The 17231-nt window shown below is 40.3% G+C and overlaps 1 protein-coding gene, 1 long non-coding RNA gene and 11 other non-coding genes across 13 annotated transcripts; all 13 read left to right on the forward strand.

The window, feature by feature from the left end:
- Positions 1 to 822: 822 nt before the first annotated feature.
- LOC148060087 (uncharacterized) lies at positions 823 to 2194 on the forward strand. Its single transcript, XR_015709268.1, has 4 exons — positions 823 to 847; positions 1592 to 1717; positions 1884 to 1943; positions 2115 to 2194. It is a non-coding gene; the product is annotated as an uncharacterized LOC148060087 (long non-coding RNA).
- Positions 1433 to 1517, forward strand: LOC148060088 (small nucleolar RNA Z195/SNORD33/SNORD32 family). Its single transcript, XR_015709336.1, has one exon. It is a non-coding gene; the product is annotated as a small nucleolar RNA Z195/SNORD33/SNORD32 family (small nucleolar RNA).
- On the forward strand, positions 1749 to 1821 carry LOC148060089 (small nucleolar RNA SNORD34). Its single transcript, XR_015709341.1, has one exon. It is a non-coding gene; the product is annotated as a small nucleolar RNA SNORD34 (small nucleolar RNA).
- On the forward strand, positions 1979 to 2048 carry LOC148060090 (small nucleolar RNA SNORD50). The gene has a single exon (XR_015709325.1). It is a non-coding gene; the product is annotated as a small nucleolar RNA SNORD50 (small nucleolar RNA).
- A 34-nt stretch (positions 2195 to 2228) lies between the features above and the next one.
- Positions 2229 to 4709, forward strand: LOC148060091 (large ribosomal subunit protein uL13-like; the record flags this gene model as incomplete). Its single annotated transcript, XM_087780378.1, has 7 exons — positions 2229 to 2245; positions 2514 to 2631; positions 2798 to 2817; positions 3768 to 3807; positions 3981 to 4079; positions 4332 to 4438; positions 4605 to 4709. Coding segments are annotated over 5 exons (261 nt in total), but the record flags the coding sequence as incomplete, so codon positions are not given.
- Positions 2355 to 2439, forward strand: LOC148060092 (small nucleolar RNA Z195/SNORD33/SNORD32 family). The gene has a single exon (XR_015709337.1). It is a non-coding gene; the product is annotated as a small nucleolar RNA Z195/SNORD33/SNORD32 family (small nucleolar RNA).
- On the forward strand, positions 2663 to 2735 carry LOC148060093 (small nucleolar RNA SNORD34). The gene has a single exon (XR_015709322.1). It is a non-coding gene; the product is annotated as a small nucleolar RNA SNORD34 (small nucleolar RNA).
- On the forward strand, positions 2927 to 2996 carry LOC148060094 (small nucleolar RNA SNORD50). The gene has a single exon (XR_015709326.1). It is a non-coding gene; the product is annotated as a small nucleolar RNA SNORD50 (small nucleolar RNA).
- LOC148060095 (small nucleolar RNA Z195/SNORD33/SNORD32 family) lies at positions 3285 to 3369 on the forward strand. The gene has a single exon (XR_015709338.1). It is a non-coding gene; the product is annotated as a small nucleolar RNA Z195/SNORD33/SNORD32 family (small nucleolar RNA).
- On the forward strand, positions 3596 to 3668 carry LOC148060096 (small nucleolar RNA SNORD34). The gene has a single exon (XR_015709321.1). It is a non-coding gene; the product is annotated as a small nucleolar RNA SNORD34 (small nucleolar RNA).
- Positions 3843 to 3912, forward strand: LOC148060097 (small nucleolar RNA SNORD50). Its single transcript, XR_015709323.1, has one exon. It is a non-coding gene; the product is annotated as a small nucleolar RNA SNORD50 (small nucleolar RNA).
- LOC148060098 (small nucleolar RNA Z195/SNORD33/SNORD32 family) lies at positions 4177 to 4261 on the forward strand. The gene has a single exon (XR_015709339.1). It is a non-coding gene; the product is annotated as a small nucleolar RNA Z195/SNORD33/SNORD32 family (small nucleolar RNA).
- LOC148060099 (small nucleolar RNA SNORD34) lies at positions 4470 to 4542 on the forward strand. The gene has a single exon (XR_015709342.1). It is a non-coding gene; the product is annotated as a small nucleolar RNA SNORD34 (small nucleolar RNA).
- Positions 4710 to 17231: the final 12522 nt, after the last annotated feature.

Here is a 17231-nt window from a genome sequence, read left to right on the forward strand (position 1 = left end):
ACTATAACTTGACAGATTATGGATGTCGAGCAAAACTAGTCGAGGTTAAGTTGATTTTTAAAACATTAATTTGAATACGTGGTTATTTCTGGTTCATAAGTGTCTGGAATAGTTTGTCAGACATTTTGTTTCGTGTCAAAACTAGTTTTACAGATGAACCTCAAACTACAGTAGATTCTCAATATTGGGACATTTATTTGACTTTCAATAAGATTTAAACTTCTAGAAAATAAAGTTATATTCAGCTGTAAGTGTCCAGTGTTGAGGCTTGACAATCAAAATGTTATGTTTGAGGAAATATTTGCTTTAATAACTGATTTATACAATCGAGGTTCTAAAATTCATCTAATCTTATTTAGAGTCCAAATGGCAGGTTTAATATTTTTCTTAATACTGACTCGTAGGATTAAGAGAAAATGAAACGGCTGACAAACTTTAAGGAACACTTAAAAATAAAGAAGCACTGATCAGAGAATTATGAAAAACCAGAAGCAATAGAACACATTACTGAATGTACAAAATACCAAGAGAAAAAACTGAGTATTTAAGTAATTTGAAGATAAATTTGGATTTCAAATATATATAAGACATTTCAGTGAAGAAATGAAACGAAATATTTTAGAACTAAATTAGTAAATATAAATTGGTAAGTTACAAGTTTAATTTATAGTTTATTAAACTATTAGTAAATAAAGGGAAAATGAGAGTCCGCTCCACACCCCACACCAGTAGGTGGCGGTAATGCACCAATACGTTGTTTTAACGACCGCCATGAAATAAAAGCGAGCTGCGCGCGTGTCTTCCTTCTCTTCTTCGCTCAGTCGAGCTTCAACATGGCTGTGAACATGTGAGTTCATCCTCTATTCAAAGTCTACTCAAGTCTTTTAGTGTGGTTTAGTATTGACTAGTCCTTCTTACTAACTCGTGTCATCAATGTACGTTGAACGCAACCAGTCAAGATAGAAGGTTATTTACGGTAACGTCACAAGTTCTTGTTAGCATGTATGCTAACGCTGGTGAACCTGTAGCTCCACGTGTGAGATTCACTTTTAACTTGTTTTAAATCAAATATGCAGGTTTAATTTATTGAATGTAAACTAGAGGAAGAACTACATCATGTGACCAACTTGGTCTTTAAATGTATATCTTGAGTTTAAACGTTCAGCAAAAGTCGTAAATCTGCGTTGAAAACTTGAACTTTTGTCTTATTTATATATATTAATGCAGATAATATGGTGAAGATAAATTCTTACGGATCTGATTGAGTCGAGTAGTTGATAAAGTTGATTTAAATGTTTGTTTTTGGGAGAATTTTACGGAGTTTCTCCGTGTGAACCAGGAATGCTTCCCCACAAACTTCAGTGTCGTTTAAACATCAGAATATGAAACTTATTACTTCTGTCTTTATTTCAACATACTAGTTTTATTCGTCCATGTCGGTGATGATTGTTTCCTCATGTCCTTTCGAGTTTAACTGACCATGAGACGACTTTACATGCACTACCATCTGAGACGTGGAGGAAACTGATCCTTCTGTAAACTGACTTAAAACGAGTCTTTAGTTAAAGAGCTTCTGTTCTCAACCCTACAGTGAAGTACCTCGCTTTCCTGCGCAAGAGGATGAACAAGCAGGATCTTCTGGACGACTGAGGTCAGCGGTCAGGCTGCTCTGGACAGACTGAAGGTGTTCGATGGAATCCCACCTCCGTACGACAAGGTAAGGCTCGTGTTTGTCGCTCATGGATTCTAGTGTCGATGATGATTCTCAACATTACCCACCTTGTTTGATAATCGTGAAAAGAGAAAAGAACTGAGGCAGCTTGAATCTGCTTTAAACGTTGATGTTGTGGATGTTTCTCTGAATCTCTGCCTCTCGCCTGCAGAGGAAGAGGATGGTTGTCCCTGCTGCTCTGAAGATCGTGCGTCTGAAGCCCACACGCAAGGTAAATACTTGGTTCTCACACGTGTGCGAGTCACTCGACTGTGATGTCAACCTTTCCCGAAGCTGATCGCCTGATGAGAAAACTTACGGATCTGATTACTGAGTCCAGTTTGGACTCGTTGAGTGAAAGATTCCGAGTCGCACTGGATCCTGACTCCTGTCTCTCCCACAGTTTGCTCTGCTGGGGCGTCTGGCTCACGAGGTGGGCTGGAAGTATCAGGCCATCACAGCCACTCTGGAGGAGAGGAAGTGAAGGACACACAGTTGTGAGCTGCGTAGGAATCAACATCTCTGGCAACAAACGTGAGTCAATTATTTTAGTGCCTCATGTTTTGACTTCAGTGTCGTTTAAACATCAGAATATGAAACGTATTACTTCTGTCTTTAACCCAACATACTAGTTTAATTTGTCCATGTCGGTGATGATTGTTTCCTCATGTCCTTTCGAGTTTAACTGACCATGAGACGACTTTACATGCACTACCATCTGAGACGTGGAGAAAACTGATCCTTCTGTAAACTGACTTGAAACGAGTCTTTAGCTAAAGAGCTTCTGTTCTCAACCCTACAGTGAAGTACCTCGCTTTCCTGCGCAAGAGGAACAAGCAGGATCTTCTGGAGGGTTCAGAGGTCAAGCTGCTCTGGACAGACTGAAGGTGTTCGATGGAATCCCACCTCCGTACGACAAGGTAAGGCTCGTGTTTGTCACTCATAGATTCTAGTGTCGATGATGATTCTCAACATTACTCACCTTGTTTGATAATCGTGAAAAGAGAAAAGAACTGAGGCAGCTTGAATCTGCTTTAAATGTTCTTGTTGTGGATGTTTCTCTGAATCTCTGCCTCTCGCCTGCAGAGGAAGAGGATGGTTGTCCCTGCTGCTCTGAAGATCGTGCTGCTCTGAAGATCGTGCTGCTCTGAAGATCGTGCGCCTGAAGCCCACACGCAAGGTAAATACTTGGTTCTCACACGTGTGCGAGTCACTCGACTGTGATGTCAACCTTTCCCGAAGCTGATCATCTGATGAGAAAACTTACGGATCTGATTACTGACTCAGATTCAAAGATTCCGAGTCACACTGGATCCTGACTCTTGTCTCTCCCACAGTTTGCTCTGCTGGGGCGTCTGGCTCACGAGGTGGGCTGGAAGTATCAGGTCATCACTGCCACTCTGGAGGAGAAGAGGAAGTGAAGGACACACAGTTGTGAGATGCGTAGGAATCAACATCTCTGGCAACAAACGTGAGTGAATTATTTTAGTGCCTCATGTTTTGACTTCAGTGTCGTTTTAACATCAGAATATGAAACTTATTACTTCTGTAATACATACTAGTTTTATTCGTCCATGTCGGTGATGATTGTTTCCTCATGTCCTTTCGAGTTTAACTGACCATGAGACGACTTTACATGCACTACCATCTGAGACGTGGAGGAAACTGATCCTTCTGTAAACAGACTTAAAACGAGTCTTTAGTTAAAGAGCTTCTGTTCTCAACCCTACAGTGAAGTACCTCGCTTTCCTGCGCAAGAGGAGGAACAAGCAGGATCTTCTGGAGGGGTCAGAGGTCAGGCTGCTCTGGACAGACTGAAGGTGTTCGATGGAATCCCACCTCCGTACGACAAGGTAAGGCTCGTGTTTGTCACTCATAGATTCTAGTGTCGATGATGATTCCCAACATTACCCACCTTGTTTGATAATCGTGAAAAGAGAAAAGAACTGAGGCAGCTTGAATCTGCTTTAAATGTTCTTGTTGTGGATGTTTCTCTGAATCTCTGCCTCTCGCCTGCAGAGGAAGAGGATGGTTGTCCCTGCTGCTCTGAAGATCGTGCTGCTCTGAAGATCGTGCGTCTGAAGCCCACACGCAAGGTAAATACTTGGTTCTCACACGTGTGCGAGTCACTCGACTGTGATGTCAACCTTTCCCGAAGCTGATCATCTGATGAGAAAACTTACGGATCTGATTACTGAGTCCAGTTTGGACTCGTTGAGTCAAAGATTCCGAGTCACACTTGATCCTGACTCTCATGTCTCTCCCACAGTTTGCCCATCAGGCCTTCACCATCCATTTTGGAGAAGAGGAAGTGAAGGACACTCGGTTGTGGTGAGATGTGAAGGAATAAACATCTCTGGAAACAAACGTGAGTCAAATACTTTAGTGCCTCAAGTTGACATCAGTGTCGTTTAAATATCAGAATATGAAACTTATTACTTTAATACATACTAGTTTAATTTGTCCATGTCGGTGATGATTGTTTCCTCATGTCCTTTCGAGTTTAACTGACCATGAGACGACTTTACATGCACTACCATCTGAGACGTGGAGGAAACTGATCCTTCTCTAGACTTGAAACAAGTCTTTAGCTAAAGAGCTTCTGTTCTCAACCCTACAGTGAAGTACCTCGCTTTCCTGCGCAAGAGGATGAACAAGCAGGATCTTCTGGAGGGGTCAGAGGTCAGGCTGCTCTGGACAGAGGACTCTTGGAATCTCACCTACAAGGTAAGGCTCGTGTTTGTCACTCATAGATTCTAGTGTCGATGATGATTCTCAACATTACCCACCTTGTTTGATAATCGTGAAAAGAGAAAAGAACTGAGGCAGCTTGAATCTGCTTTAAATGTTCTTGTTGTGGATGTTTCTCTGAATCTCTGCCTCTCGCCTGCAGAGGAAGAGGATGGTTGTCCCCGCTGCTCTGAAGGTCGTGCTGCTCTGAAGGTCGTGCGTCTGAAGCCCACACGGATGTTTTCTTAATAAACAAGTTCAATGTTCGTAAACGTGTTTTGTTTTCATTGTGCGGCTCAAACTATCACAGGAGACGAACAATTGTTAATGCTGACCTTTTAAAAAGTTGTACAGATGAACAAATCTACGAGTCAATGTTCAGAAATGTATGACAATCTTTTTTAACTTTGACAAAAGTATTACAATTAAACTGACTTTAATAAAGTAAAAACAAAAATAACTTCCATAGTATTTCACAAACTTGCTATAAATCACACTGAGTTTAAAACTTTAATTCGATAAATCCATCTTAACTCGTTTTTAAATCCACTCACTTTAATCTAGTTTTGCAGTTCATTGTAACTTCCGCCAGGTGGCAGTGTCGCCCTTCCCAATGCTAAACCGCGTGAATAAGATGATTATAAACGTTAATTAAATCGTTAACTTGATCTTAATGAGTTAAAGCTTCAAGTTTTGCCATCTAGTTTGAGTGTCAAGATGACGTGTCCTCGTCACAGATGATTGACAGTCCAGGCCGACAGGAGGTCCAAGTGTCCCGGGCTGTGGGTGTGAGTTCTGGTCTGGCTCTTGTTCTTTGGCCGCCGACGTGTTTGACGCCTTTCACCAAATGTCTGAAGGGATCTGCTCCAGAAGAACAGAGTCTGCTCTAATGAGGCTGAAGAAGCACAAACTCGTGAGGCTCAGGTGTGATCTGGGGGAACATTACCTGCAGAGTTTTATATAAAGTTCCATCAAGTCATCTTCTCTCTAATGAAGGAGGATTAATGGAGTCACAGGCGCGTGTCCCGGAGCGGTTCTGGGTTCTTTTTTTAAATGAAACTTTCTTGTCCTGGTGAGCTCCAGCTAACGAACTATTCCTCGGAGCTCGAACAGAACTTTAGAGGAACAAACTGTCTCAAGTAGGATATTTTTATTATATTAAACATGGATGTTTCTCAAGGAAACTCTAGAGAATTAGATCCTGAACAAGATGTAGTGCAGTTCCAACACTGTCCACTAGGTTTAACAGAAAAATGATGGTTATAATGGACTGTGAGGAACTTGAATGATTCTGTGGAATTTAGGGGAATTTGTCGTAAATAGTGACTAAAGAAATTGGAATAAAAATGCTGTGGACACATTAAAGGAGGGGTAGGTGATCTTGGCGATTGAGAAAAGTCTGGTTGTATGAATGAAAAATAAATTAAAAGATCAGTCAAACAGGAAATGAGCTGAAATATAATTACTATGAATCACGAATAACATGAACTTATATCATAAATTATATCATATAAGAATAAATTACACAACAATCTTTTATTTCCTTTAATGTTCTTGATTTTTCCAATTCTTCTCATTTCAGTTTATCTTCTTTATCTTGTACCTGGACTTGACTTTCATCGTGTACAACAAACTATTCCGAAGGTTGTTTTTACTCCCACTGATGATTCCACGACACTAATACAAATACACTATACATTATAATGTTAGCATTGTTTGCTAACACGTTGTGTATTTACGTCAGTTGCGTCGGGTCACATGACCTGGATCGACGGGGTCAGAAGGTGATGCAAAGAGAGACCAGTGAGCTGCTCACATGCTCGTTTGAATCCCGTGACCTAGAGGGCGCTGTTCGATACAGAGCTTTTAATCTCAATCTGAATATTATTACATTATATATTATTATTATAATACATTCATTAACAGGGATCTATTTTGTCTGCTCAATTTAACCGACAACTTCTCCGGTTTGCTCGCGTTTCCTCCTCCATCTGCTCGTCAAGAGCCTCGTCAGAGACGCTAACGAGCTTATTAGAGACACACAGACACACACACTCACACACACACACACACACACACACACACACACACACACACACACACACACACACTCACACACACACCCCTCTCTGTGCAGACGAGTCTAGAGTCTTGAGTGATTTTCTCATCAATTAAACGATGGTCCAGACGAACGGCTCGCTGACCCGAGAACAAACATCTCAGAAGGAAGTTGTTTGAATCCTTTGTTGTCTCTGTTTCTCCCTCGAGGAGAGATGAGCAGCACAAACATTTAATGAATGTATTTTTAGAACAAATATTGGAGGGAATTCACTGGGACTGTTGGAAGGACTCATAGCTGGCAGGAAGAACACGGTGACTTTTAAAAACAGAAAAGATAATTGAATGTATTTTTAAACTGTTGCAGAACACAATGGGACTCGGAGGACGAGTGGAAAAATAGTTATTTAGTCATTTTTAGCTCAGCGTCTATGACTGCTGTGTTACTAACTTTTACTGCAGTACTACTCTTTCATATATGTGTATGTCTTGTTTACCAAATACTGCATCTCAATCAATCAATCAATCAACCAATCAATCAATAAAGTTGACCTTACCTTACAAAAAAAACAGTTGGTGCAGAATTAAATGGAGCAAAAATACTTATTTCGCTGCACATAACGGTGATAAAAATAACATTAATGATTAAATATAAAAGAAAAACATCAAAACAAAACTTTAAATTTGAAGCACAAACTTACATAAAGAACTCTGTGTTTAAACACACACACGCAATAGAGGATGAAACGATGATTAAAAATCACTCGCGCAAAGAACTGTTTTCGATTGTAATTCTATGCACTGGTCGGTTCATAATTGGGTTCAATTGTTTGTTTGACTTCTGTGTTTGTCCTGAAACTTCTACTTTTGTTTGCTTCACGTCGTCAATCACTCGCATCATCGACACATCGTCACAGTTTCCACCCGTGGCTTCACAGTCCAGAGTCTTCCGTCTGCTCGTGGACTTCTCTCCATCTTCTCATCCTCCCCTTCACGAAGAGATGTGTGTCACGTTTGTGTCTCGCCTGGACTATTACAACAGTTTACTTCATGTCTAACCAATAAGGATCTGTCTCGCCTGCAGTTGATTCAGAACTCTGCAGCGAAAATTTTGAGTCGCTCTAGTAGAAGAACTCACATTTCTGCTTCAAACTCTTCACTGGCTGCCAGTTTCTTTCAGGATCATTTTAAAATTCTGGTTCTTACTTTCAGATCTATTCATGGTCAGACCTTCCATCAGTGATCTGATCCAGACTTACACCCCAGCTCGGGCTCTGAGGTCTGTGGATCAGAATCTACTGATGGTTCCTGAACTTCAGGACCAGAGGAGAGAAATCCTTCCAGACTGTTGGAACCATCTCTGTGTTTGATGATCTACTGACTCCTTCAAGAAACATCTGTGTTTGATGATCTACTGACTCCTTCAAGAAACATCTGTGTTTGATGATCTACTGACTCCTTCAAGAAACATCTGTGTTTGATGATCTACTGACTCCTTTAAGAAACATCTGTGTTTGATGATCTACTGACTCCTTTAAGAAACATCTGTGTTTGATGATCTACTGACTCCTTCAAGAAACATCTGTGTTTGATGATCTACTGACTCCTTCAAGAAACATCTGTGTTTGATGATCTACTGACTCCTTCAAGAACCATCTGTGTTCTGTGTTTGATGATCTACTGACTCCTTCAAGAAACATCTGTGTTTGATGATCTACTGACTCCTTCAAGAAACATCTGTGTTTGATGATCTACTGACTCCTTCAAGAAACATCTGTGTTTGATGATCTACTGACTCCTTTAAGAAACATCTGTGTTTGATGATCTACTGACTCCTTTAAGAAACATCTGTGTTTGATGATCTACTGACTCCTTCAAGAAACATCTGTGTTTGATGATCTACTGACTCCTTCAAGAAACATCTGTGTTTGATGATCTACTGACTCCTTCAAGAACCATCTGTGTTTGATGATCTTCTGACTCCTTCAAGAAACATCTGTGTTTGATGATCTACTGACTCCTTCAAGAAACATCTGTGTTTGATGATCTACTGACTCCTTCAAGAACCATCTGTGTTTGATGATCTTCTGACTCCTTCAAGAAACATCTGTGTTTGATGATCTACTGACTCCTTCAAGAAACATCTGTGTTTGATGATCTACTGACTCCTCCAAGAAACATCTGTGTTTGATGATCTACTGACTCCTTCAAGAAACATCTGTGTTTGATGATCTACTGACTCCTTCAAGAAACATCTGTGTTTGATGATCTACTGACTCCTTCAAGAACCATCTGTGTTTGATGATCTTCTGACTCCTTCAAGAAACATCTGTGTTTGATGATCTACTGACTCCTTCAAGAAACATCTGTGTTTGATGATCTACTGACTCCTCCAAGAAACATCTGTGTTTGATGATCTACTGACTCCTTCAAGAAACATCTGTGTTTGATGATCTACTGACTCCTTCAAGAAACATCTGTGTTTGATGATCTACTGACTCCTTCAAGAAACATCTGTGTTTGATGATCTACTGACTCCTTCAAGAAACATCTGTGTTTGATGATCTACTGACTCCTTCAAGAACCATCTGTGTTCTGTGTTTGATGATCTACTGACTCCTTCAAGAAACATCTGTGTTTGATGATCTACTGACTCCTTCAAGAAACATCTGTGTTTGATGATCTACTGACTCCTTCAAGAAACATCTGTGTTTGATGATCTACTGACTCCTTTAAGAAACATCTGTGTTTGATGATCTACTGACTCCTTTAAGAAACATCTGTGTTTGATGATCTACTGACTCCTTCAAGAAACATCTGTGTTTGATGATCTACTGACTCCTTCAAGAAACATCTGTGTTTGATGATCTACTGACTCCTTCAAGAACCATCTGTGTTTGATGATCTTCTGACTCCTTCAAGAAACATCTGTGTTTGATGATCTACTGACTCCTTCAAGAAACATCTGTGTTTGATGATCTACTGACTCCTTCAAGAACCATCTGTGTTTGATGATCTTCTGACTCCTTCAAGAAACATCTGTGTTTGATGATCTACTGACTCCTTCAAGAAACATCTGTGTTTGATGATCTACTGACTCCTCCAAGAAACATCTGTGTTTGATGATCTACTGACTCCTTCAAGAAACATCTGTGTTTGATGATCTACTGACTCCTTCAAGAAACATCTGTGTTTGATGATCTACTGACTCCTTCAAGAACCATCTGTGTTTGATGATCTTCTGACTCCTTCAAGAAACATCTGTGTTTGATGATCTACTGACTCCTTCAAGAAACATCTGTGTTTGATGATCTACTGACTCCTCCAAGAAACATCTGTGTTTGATGATCTACTGACTCCTTCAAGAAACATCTGTGTTTGATGATCTACTGACTCCTTCAAGAAACATCTGTGTTTGATGATCTACTGACTCCTTCAAGAAACATCTGTGTTTGATGATCTACTGACTCCTTCAAGAAACATCTGTGTTTGATGATCTACTGACTCCTTCAAGAAACATCTGTGTTTGATGATCTACTGACTCCTTTAAGAAACATGTGTGTTTGATGATCTACTGACTCCTTCAAGAACCATCTGTGTTTGATGATCTTCTGACTCCTTCAAGAAACATCTGTGTTTGATGATCTACTGACTCCTTCAAGAAACATCTGTGTTTGATGATCTACTGACTCCTTCAAGAAACATCTGTGTTTGATGATCTACTGACTCCTTCAAGAAACATCTGTGTTTGATGATCTACTGACTCCTTCAAGAAACATCTGTGTTTGATGATCTACTGACTCCTTCAAGAAACATCTGTGTTTGATGATCTACTGACTCCTTCAAGAAACATCTGTGTTTGATGATCTACTGACTCCTTCAAGAAACATCTGTGTTTGATGATCTACTGACTCCTTCAAGAAACATCTGTGTTTGATGATCTACTGACTCCTTCAAGAAACATCTGTGTTTGATGATCTACTGACTCCTTCAAGAAACATCTCTGTGTTTGATGATCTACTGACTCCTTCAAGAAACATCTCTGTGTTTGATGATCTACTGACTCCTTCAAGAAACATCTGTGTTTGATGATCTACTGACTCCTTCAAGAAACATCTCTGTGTTTGATGATCTACTGACTCCTTCAAGAAACATCTGTGTTTGATGATCTACTGACTCCTTCAAGAAACATCTCTGTGTTTGATGATCTACTGACTCCTTCAAGAAACATCTGTGTTTGATGATCTACTGACTCCTTCAAGAAACATCTTTGTGTTTGATGATCTACTGACTCCTTCAAGAAACATCTGTGTTTGATGATCTACTGACTCCTTCAAGAAACATCTGTGTTTGATGATCTACTGACTCCTTCAAGAAACATCTGTGTTTGATGATCTACTGACTCCTTCAAGAAACATCTATGTTTGATGATCTACTGACTCCTTCAAGAAACATCTGTGTTTGATGATCTACTGACTCCTTCAAGAAACATCTGTGTTTGATGATCTACTGACTCCTTCAAGAAACATCTGTGTTTGATGATCTACTGACTCCTTCAAGAAACATCTGTGTTTGATGATCTACTGACTCCTTCAAGAAACATCTGTGTTTGATGATCTACTGACTCCTTCAAGAAACATCTGTGTTTGATGATCTACTGACTCCTTCAAGAAACATCTCAAGACACTTTGATTCAAGCTTTTCCTTGATTCTCTGAGACTCCTGTGTTTGTCTCAGTGTTATCTTGATCTTTAAAGTATATATTTTATTGAGTATTGTTTTGATTCATGAAGCGCTTTGTGACCATGGTCCGGAAAAGACTCTACAAATATGAATTATTTACTTCTCTTTCACAGTTGTGCAGCTGTTTTGTATTGTTTCGTTGTCTATAAGTATTTTTTCAGAAACACGTTTGGAGGAAGTCGTTCTTCCGTCGATGCAACATCGTATCTTCACCCTCGCGAGCTGAAGAACGTGGACGTGCGCGACGTGTTTATCGTCCGTGACCTCCAGGTGTAATTTGACGTGATGGAGGACGACAGGTCTCTCGTCGGAGGAGTAATCAGATCCACTGGAACTGGAGCTCGCGAGCTGATGCTCAGACGAGCGAGCGCACAAATGGGATCAGGAATTGAGAAGTTCATCAGGAGGACGTTTTATGGCAGCGATTGTGACGACACACGACCTTGATGATGGAAGATTTCAAGAGATTTCTGAAGGTCTTTGATTGTGTTGTTTAACAGCAGCGATCACAGTTTGCTCTTCAAGATTGTGTTATTCATCATTAACACACGAACATAAAACACAAACGAAGGACGTCGGGAAGCGAGTCTTAAACCTCAAGTCACAAGAAAGAAACACAAACTACTGTTATTTACGGTTTAAGAAACTAATTCTTCTCTCGCTTCGAGCTCAGCGGCTCAGATCATGATTTAAAGTACAAACATCTCATCTATTGATTTTTATGGTCAAACACCCTCTGGTTGGTTCTCAAGAGCAGTTTTGTTTCACTGTCGTGTTACAAGCTTTATTTAAATGCAGCGTTTATTTTGTGTTACTGTTATTACCGTGTTACTTTGACATGATACTGTTCATGTTACTGACATGATACTGTTAATGTTACTGACATGATACTGTTCATGTTACTGACATGATACTGTTCATGTTACTGACATGATACTGTTCATGTTACTGACATGATACTGTTCATGTTACTGACATGATACTGTTCATGTTACTGACATGATACTGTTCATGTTACTGACATGATACTGTTCATGTTACTGACATGATACTGTTCATGTTACTGACATGATACTGTTCATGTTACTGACATGATACTGTTCATGTTACTGACGTGTTCCTGTTCATGTTACTGACATGATACTGTTCATGTTACTGACATGATACTGTTCATGTTACTGACGTGTTCCTGTTCATGTTACTGACATGATACTGTTCATGTTACTGACATGATACTGTTCATGTTACTGATGTGTTCCTGTTCATGTTACTGACATGATACTGTTCATGTTACTGACGTGATACTGTTCATGTCACTGCCGTGTTACTGATATTTTACTGACAGGATATTGAAATGATAATGCTCATATTACTGCCATGTTACTGACATATTACTGCCGTGTTACTGACATGATATTGTTTATGTCACTGCCATGTTACTGTTCATGTTACTGCCATGATACTGTTCATGTTACTGACATGTTACTGACATGATACTATTCATGTTACTGCCATTTAACTGACATGTTACTGCCATGTTACTGACATGATACTATTCATGTTACTGCCATTTAACTGACATGTTACTGCCATGTTACTGACATGATACTATTCATGTTACTGCCATGTTACTGACATGATACTATTCATGTTACTGCCATTTAACTGACATGTTACTGACATGTTACTGACATGATACTATTCATGTTACTGACATATTACTGACATGATACTATTCATGTTACTGACATGTTACTGCCATGTTACTGACATGATACTGTTCATGTTACTGCCATGTTACTGACATGATACTATTCATGTTACTGCCATTTAACTGACATGTTACTGCCATGTTACTGACATGATACTATTCATGTTACTGACATGTTACTGACATGATACTATTCATGTTACTGCCATTTAACTGACATGTTACTGACATGTTACTGACATGATACTATTCATGTTACTGACATATTACTGACATGATACTATTCATGTTACTGACATGTTACTGCCATGTTACTGACATGATACTGTTCATGTTACTGACATGTTACTGACATGATACTATTCATGTTACTGCCATTTAACTGACATGTTACTGACATGTTACTGACATGTTACTGACATGATACTATTCATGTTACTGCCATGTTACTGACATGTTACTGACATGATACTATTCATGTTACTGCCATGTTACTGACATGTTACTGACATGATACTATTCATGTTACTGACATGTTACTGCCATGTTACTGCCATGATACTGTTGATGTTACTGACATGTTACTGACATGATACTATTCATGTTACTGCCATTTAACTGACATGTTACTGACATGTTACTGACATGATACTATTCATGTTACTGCCATTTAACTGACATGTTACTGACATGTTACTGACATGATACTATTCATGTTACTGCCATGTTACTGACATGTTACTGACATGATACTATTCATGTTACTGACATGTTACTGCCATGATACTGTTCATATTACTGCCATGTTACTGACATGATACTATTCATTTTACTGACATGTTACTAACATGATACTGTTCATGTTACTAACATGATACTGTTCATGTTACTGCTGTGTTACTTTTCATGTTAAAGGCACTGTCCAGAAAAAATCATTATCTTGTCAGATTCCTTGTGTATTTATTGAGGTTGTACTATGAATGAAAAAACTATAATAACTATTATATCTTCATTTACTCTTGATAAGCTGAGCTGCAACCGTTTGAACGTAGGAATGTAAAATTTAGCCAAAAAATGATTCCAATTTTAACCATGTTCTGCCAACATGAAGCTTCTCAGTCTAAGAGTGACTTCACTCCCACACACACACTGACCCTCACACGCTCCAGAAAAGTCTAAAAAGAAAAGAGTGGACAGAAGATAAAGAAGGAAAATATATTTTTTAATGAGGAGAGGAACTCTGTGTTCCTTACATTCTCTACTAATCATGCGCTGCATCGATTTCTGCGAGAGTTTCTCGGCGACTGCATTGATTGTGTTCGCAGACGTTGAATGAAGGGTTAGAGATCAGTAATGGAACAAAACTGACTCAGGCTATTTTCATGTAGCTCTCCGAGGAGCGCCGGCCAGTTCGCCATCGATCCTCGCTGCACATTTACAAAGCCGTAATGGAAAGTACAGAAGCAATGTGTGCAGGAATCGTACCGACACACGTGCAGGAGACACTTTGAGTGTTGCTGACGGGAGAAGATTGAATTGAACAGGAAGCACTCTTTTGTTTTCAGTTCACTTCATTCGTTCCTCCTCACGAATCCTCTATTGTTGCCGACGTCTGCGAGCGTGTTCCGAGCCCCGAGCTCATGGGAATACCAAGGTATGAACAAAACATGGAGGCGCTCCAGGTGAGGAGTCTTGTTTTCCACTGAGGGACGACGGTGGAGAGCAGATGAAAAGTTCTGCCAGTTCTTTTTCACGCTCTGTTGTCAAGACGTACTCGTGGCTCCATCTTATCAACTGTGTCTCAGGTTCACACGGTGCAGCCATGTTGACATTTTTTGTTCATTTCTTTGTAAACAACAAAACAAAGATATAAATAATAATACAAACCAGCAACATTCCCTATCATATATATGATAATAAAAAAAATTAATTAATTCATTTTCTACCTCTTTATCCCTTATGGGGGTTACGGGGAGACTGGAGTCTATCCCAGTATCATAGGGCGAGAGGCAGGGGACACCCTTGACAGGACGCCAGTCTGTCTCAGGACACACAAAGACAGACAACTATTCACACACACACTCATACCTAAGGACCATTTCCAAATTTCTCAATAAACCTCTGTATGTTTTTGGACTGTGGGAGGAAACCGGAGTGTCCGGAGTAAACCCACACAATACGGGGAGAACATACTAACTCGCAAAAAATCCATCAAACTCTTGCAGGAGCCGAGGACTTAAGCAGTTATTTTTGTTAAAGCTAAACTCACCACAGCATATTTAAAGTAAATGCTATACTAGCTAGCTTAGCTTAAAATTGCTAGCTTACGTTGTTGCTACCACTTGTGTGTTTCGATCAATATTATGTTTATTCTGTAGAATAACACAAAGTCCAACTTTAAATCATTTCCCCTGAAAATGTCGCAAATTTTCGAAAAGAATTTCGGCGCCTTTAACTCGAAATGTGGTTGAAACTTCCTTTAGACGTCACTTCCTGTTACCAAGGATGAGTTTTTCAAAGTCTTTTAAAATGTAATCCATAAAAGAAATATAATAAAAATGAGTTCGGATTTTTATTATGAAAACATGTCCTTCAAAGTATTGATTCAGTAACATGAAAAATAAATATTGATTTGATTTGTTTTATTGATTATTAAAACAAAAATAACTAATAATTTGAAACAAGGTCAGAAAAAAACCTTGAATACATGAACTCAACACACTGTTGCATTATGGGAAACAATCACACATAAACATATATGCAAGAAGATGTCGATGACCTTGACTCAAAGCGAAGGTCAAGACAGGTGGAGAGGTGGAAGAGAAACCGAGGGATCCACGGTACAGACGCGTCTTCAGGAACCAATGAACGGAGAGTAAAAGTGCGACAGGAAACAAATCCTTTGTTTTGGTTCCTGGAGCCGAGAGAGAGAATCACGTTACGAGGCTCGATAAAGAAGCTCCATCACGGTGAGAGAAGATCTAAACTCAGGGCCGCGAGTCGCTCGACGACAAACACTTGACATGAATTATTCACTGGAGAGTCTGGAGCTCGTCATCGATCCTCGTCTTGTTCGTCTTGTTCGTCTCGTCCACGTCGTGTTTGAAGACCGTCGTCCTGAAGCGTCTCTGACGACTCAGGCTTCAGTCGCTCGTCCGATCACTATTAAGAACATCATCGTCCTCAAGCGTCTCTGACGACTCAGGGTTCAGTTGCTCGTCCGATCACTATTAAGAACATCATCGTCCTGAAGCGTCTCTGACGACTCAGGGCTTCAGTCGCTCGTCCGATCACTATTAAGAACATCATCGTCCTGAAGCGTCTCTGACGACTCAGGGCTTCAGTCGCTCGTCCGATCACTATTAAGAACATCATCGTCCTGAAGCGTCTCTGACGACTCAGGCTTCAGTCGCTCGTCCGATCACTATTAAGAACATCATCGTCCTGAAGCGTCTCTGACGACTCAGGGTTCAGTCGCTCGTCCGATCACTATTAAGAACATCATCGTCCTGAAGCGTCTCTGACGACTCAGGGTTCAGTCGCTCGTCCGATCACTATTAAGAACATCATCGTCCTGAAGCGTCTCTGACGACTCAGGGCTTCAGTCGCTCTTCCGATCACTATTAAGAACATCATCGTCCTGAAGCGTCTCTGACGACTCAGGGTTCAGTCGCTCGTCCGATCACTATTAAGAACATCATCGTCCTGAAGCGTCTCTGACGACTCAGGGTTCAGTCGCTCGTCCGATCACTATTAAGAACATCATCGTCCTGAAGCGTCTCTGACGACTCAGGGTTCAGTCGCTCGTCCGATCACTATTAAGAACATCATCGTCCTGAAGCGTCTCTGACGACTCAGGCTTCAGTCGCTCGTCCGATCACTATTAAGAACATCATCGTCCTGAAGCGTCTCTGACGACTCAGGCTTCAGTCGCTCGTCCGATCACTATTAAGAACATCATCGTCCTGAAGCGTCTCTGACGACTCAGGCTTCAGTCGCTCGTCCGATCACTATTAAGAACATCATCGTCCTGAAGCGTCTCTGATGACTCAGGGTTCAGTCGCTCGTCCGATCACTATTAAGAACATCATCGTCCTGAAGCGTCTCTGACGACTCAGGCTTCTGTCGCTCGTCCGATCACTATTAAGAACATCATCGTCCTGAAGCGTCTCTGACGACTCAGGCTTCAGTCGCTCGTCCGATCACTATTAAGAACATCATCGTCCTGAAGCGTCTCTGACGACTCAGGCTTCAGTCGCTCGTCCGATCACTATTAAG

This window comes from Callionymus lyra, chromosome 18, assembly GCF_982586985.1.
Source record: "Callionymus lyra chromosome 18, fCalLyr1.hap1.1, whole genome shotgun sequence".
Lineage (NCBI taxonomy): Eukaryota > Metazoa > Chordata > Actinopteri > Syngnathiformes > Callionymidae > Callionymus > Callionymus lyra.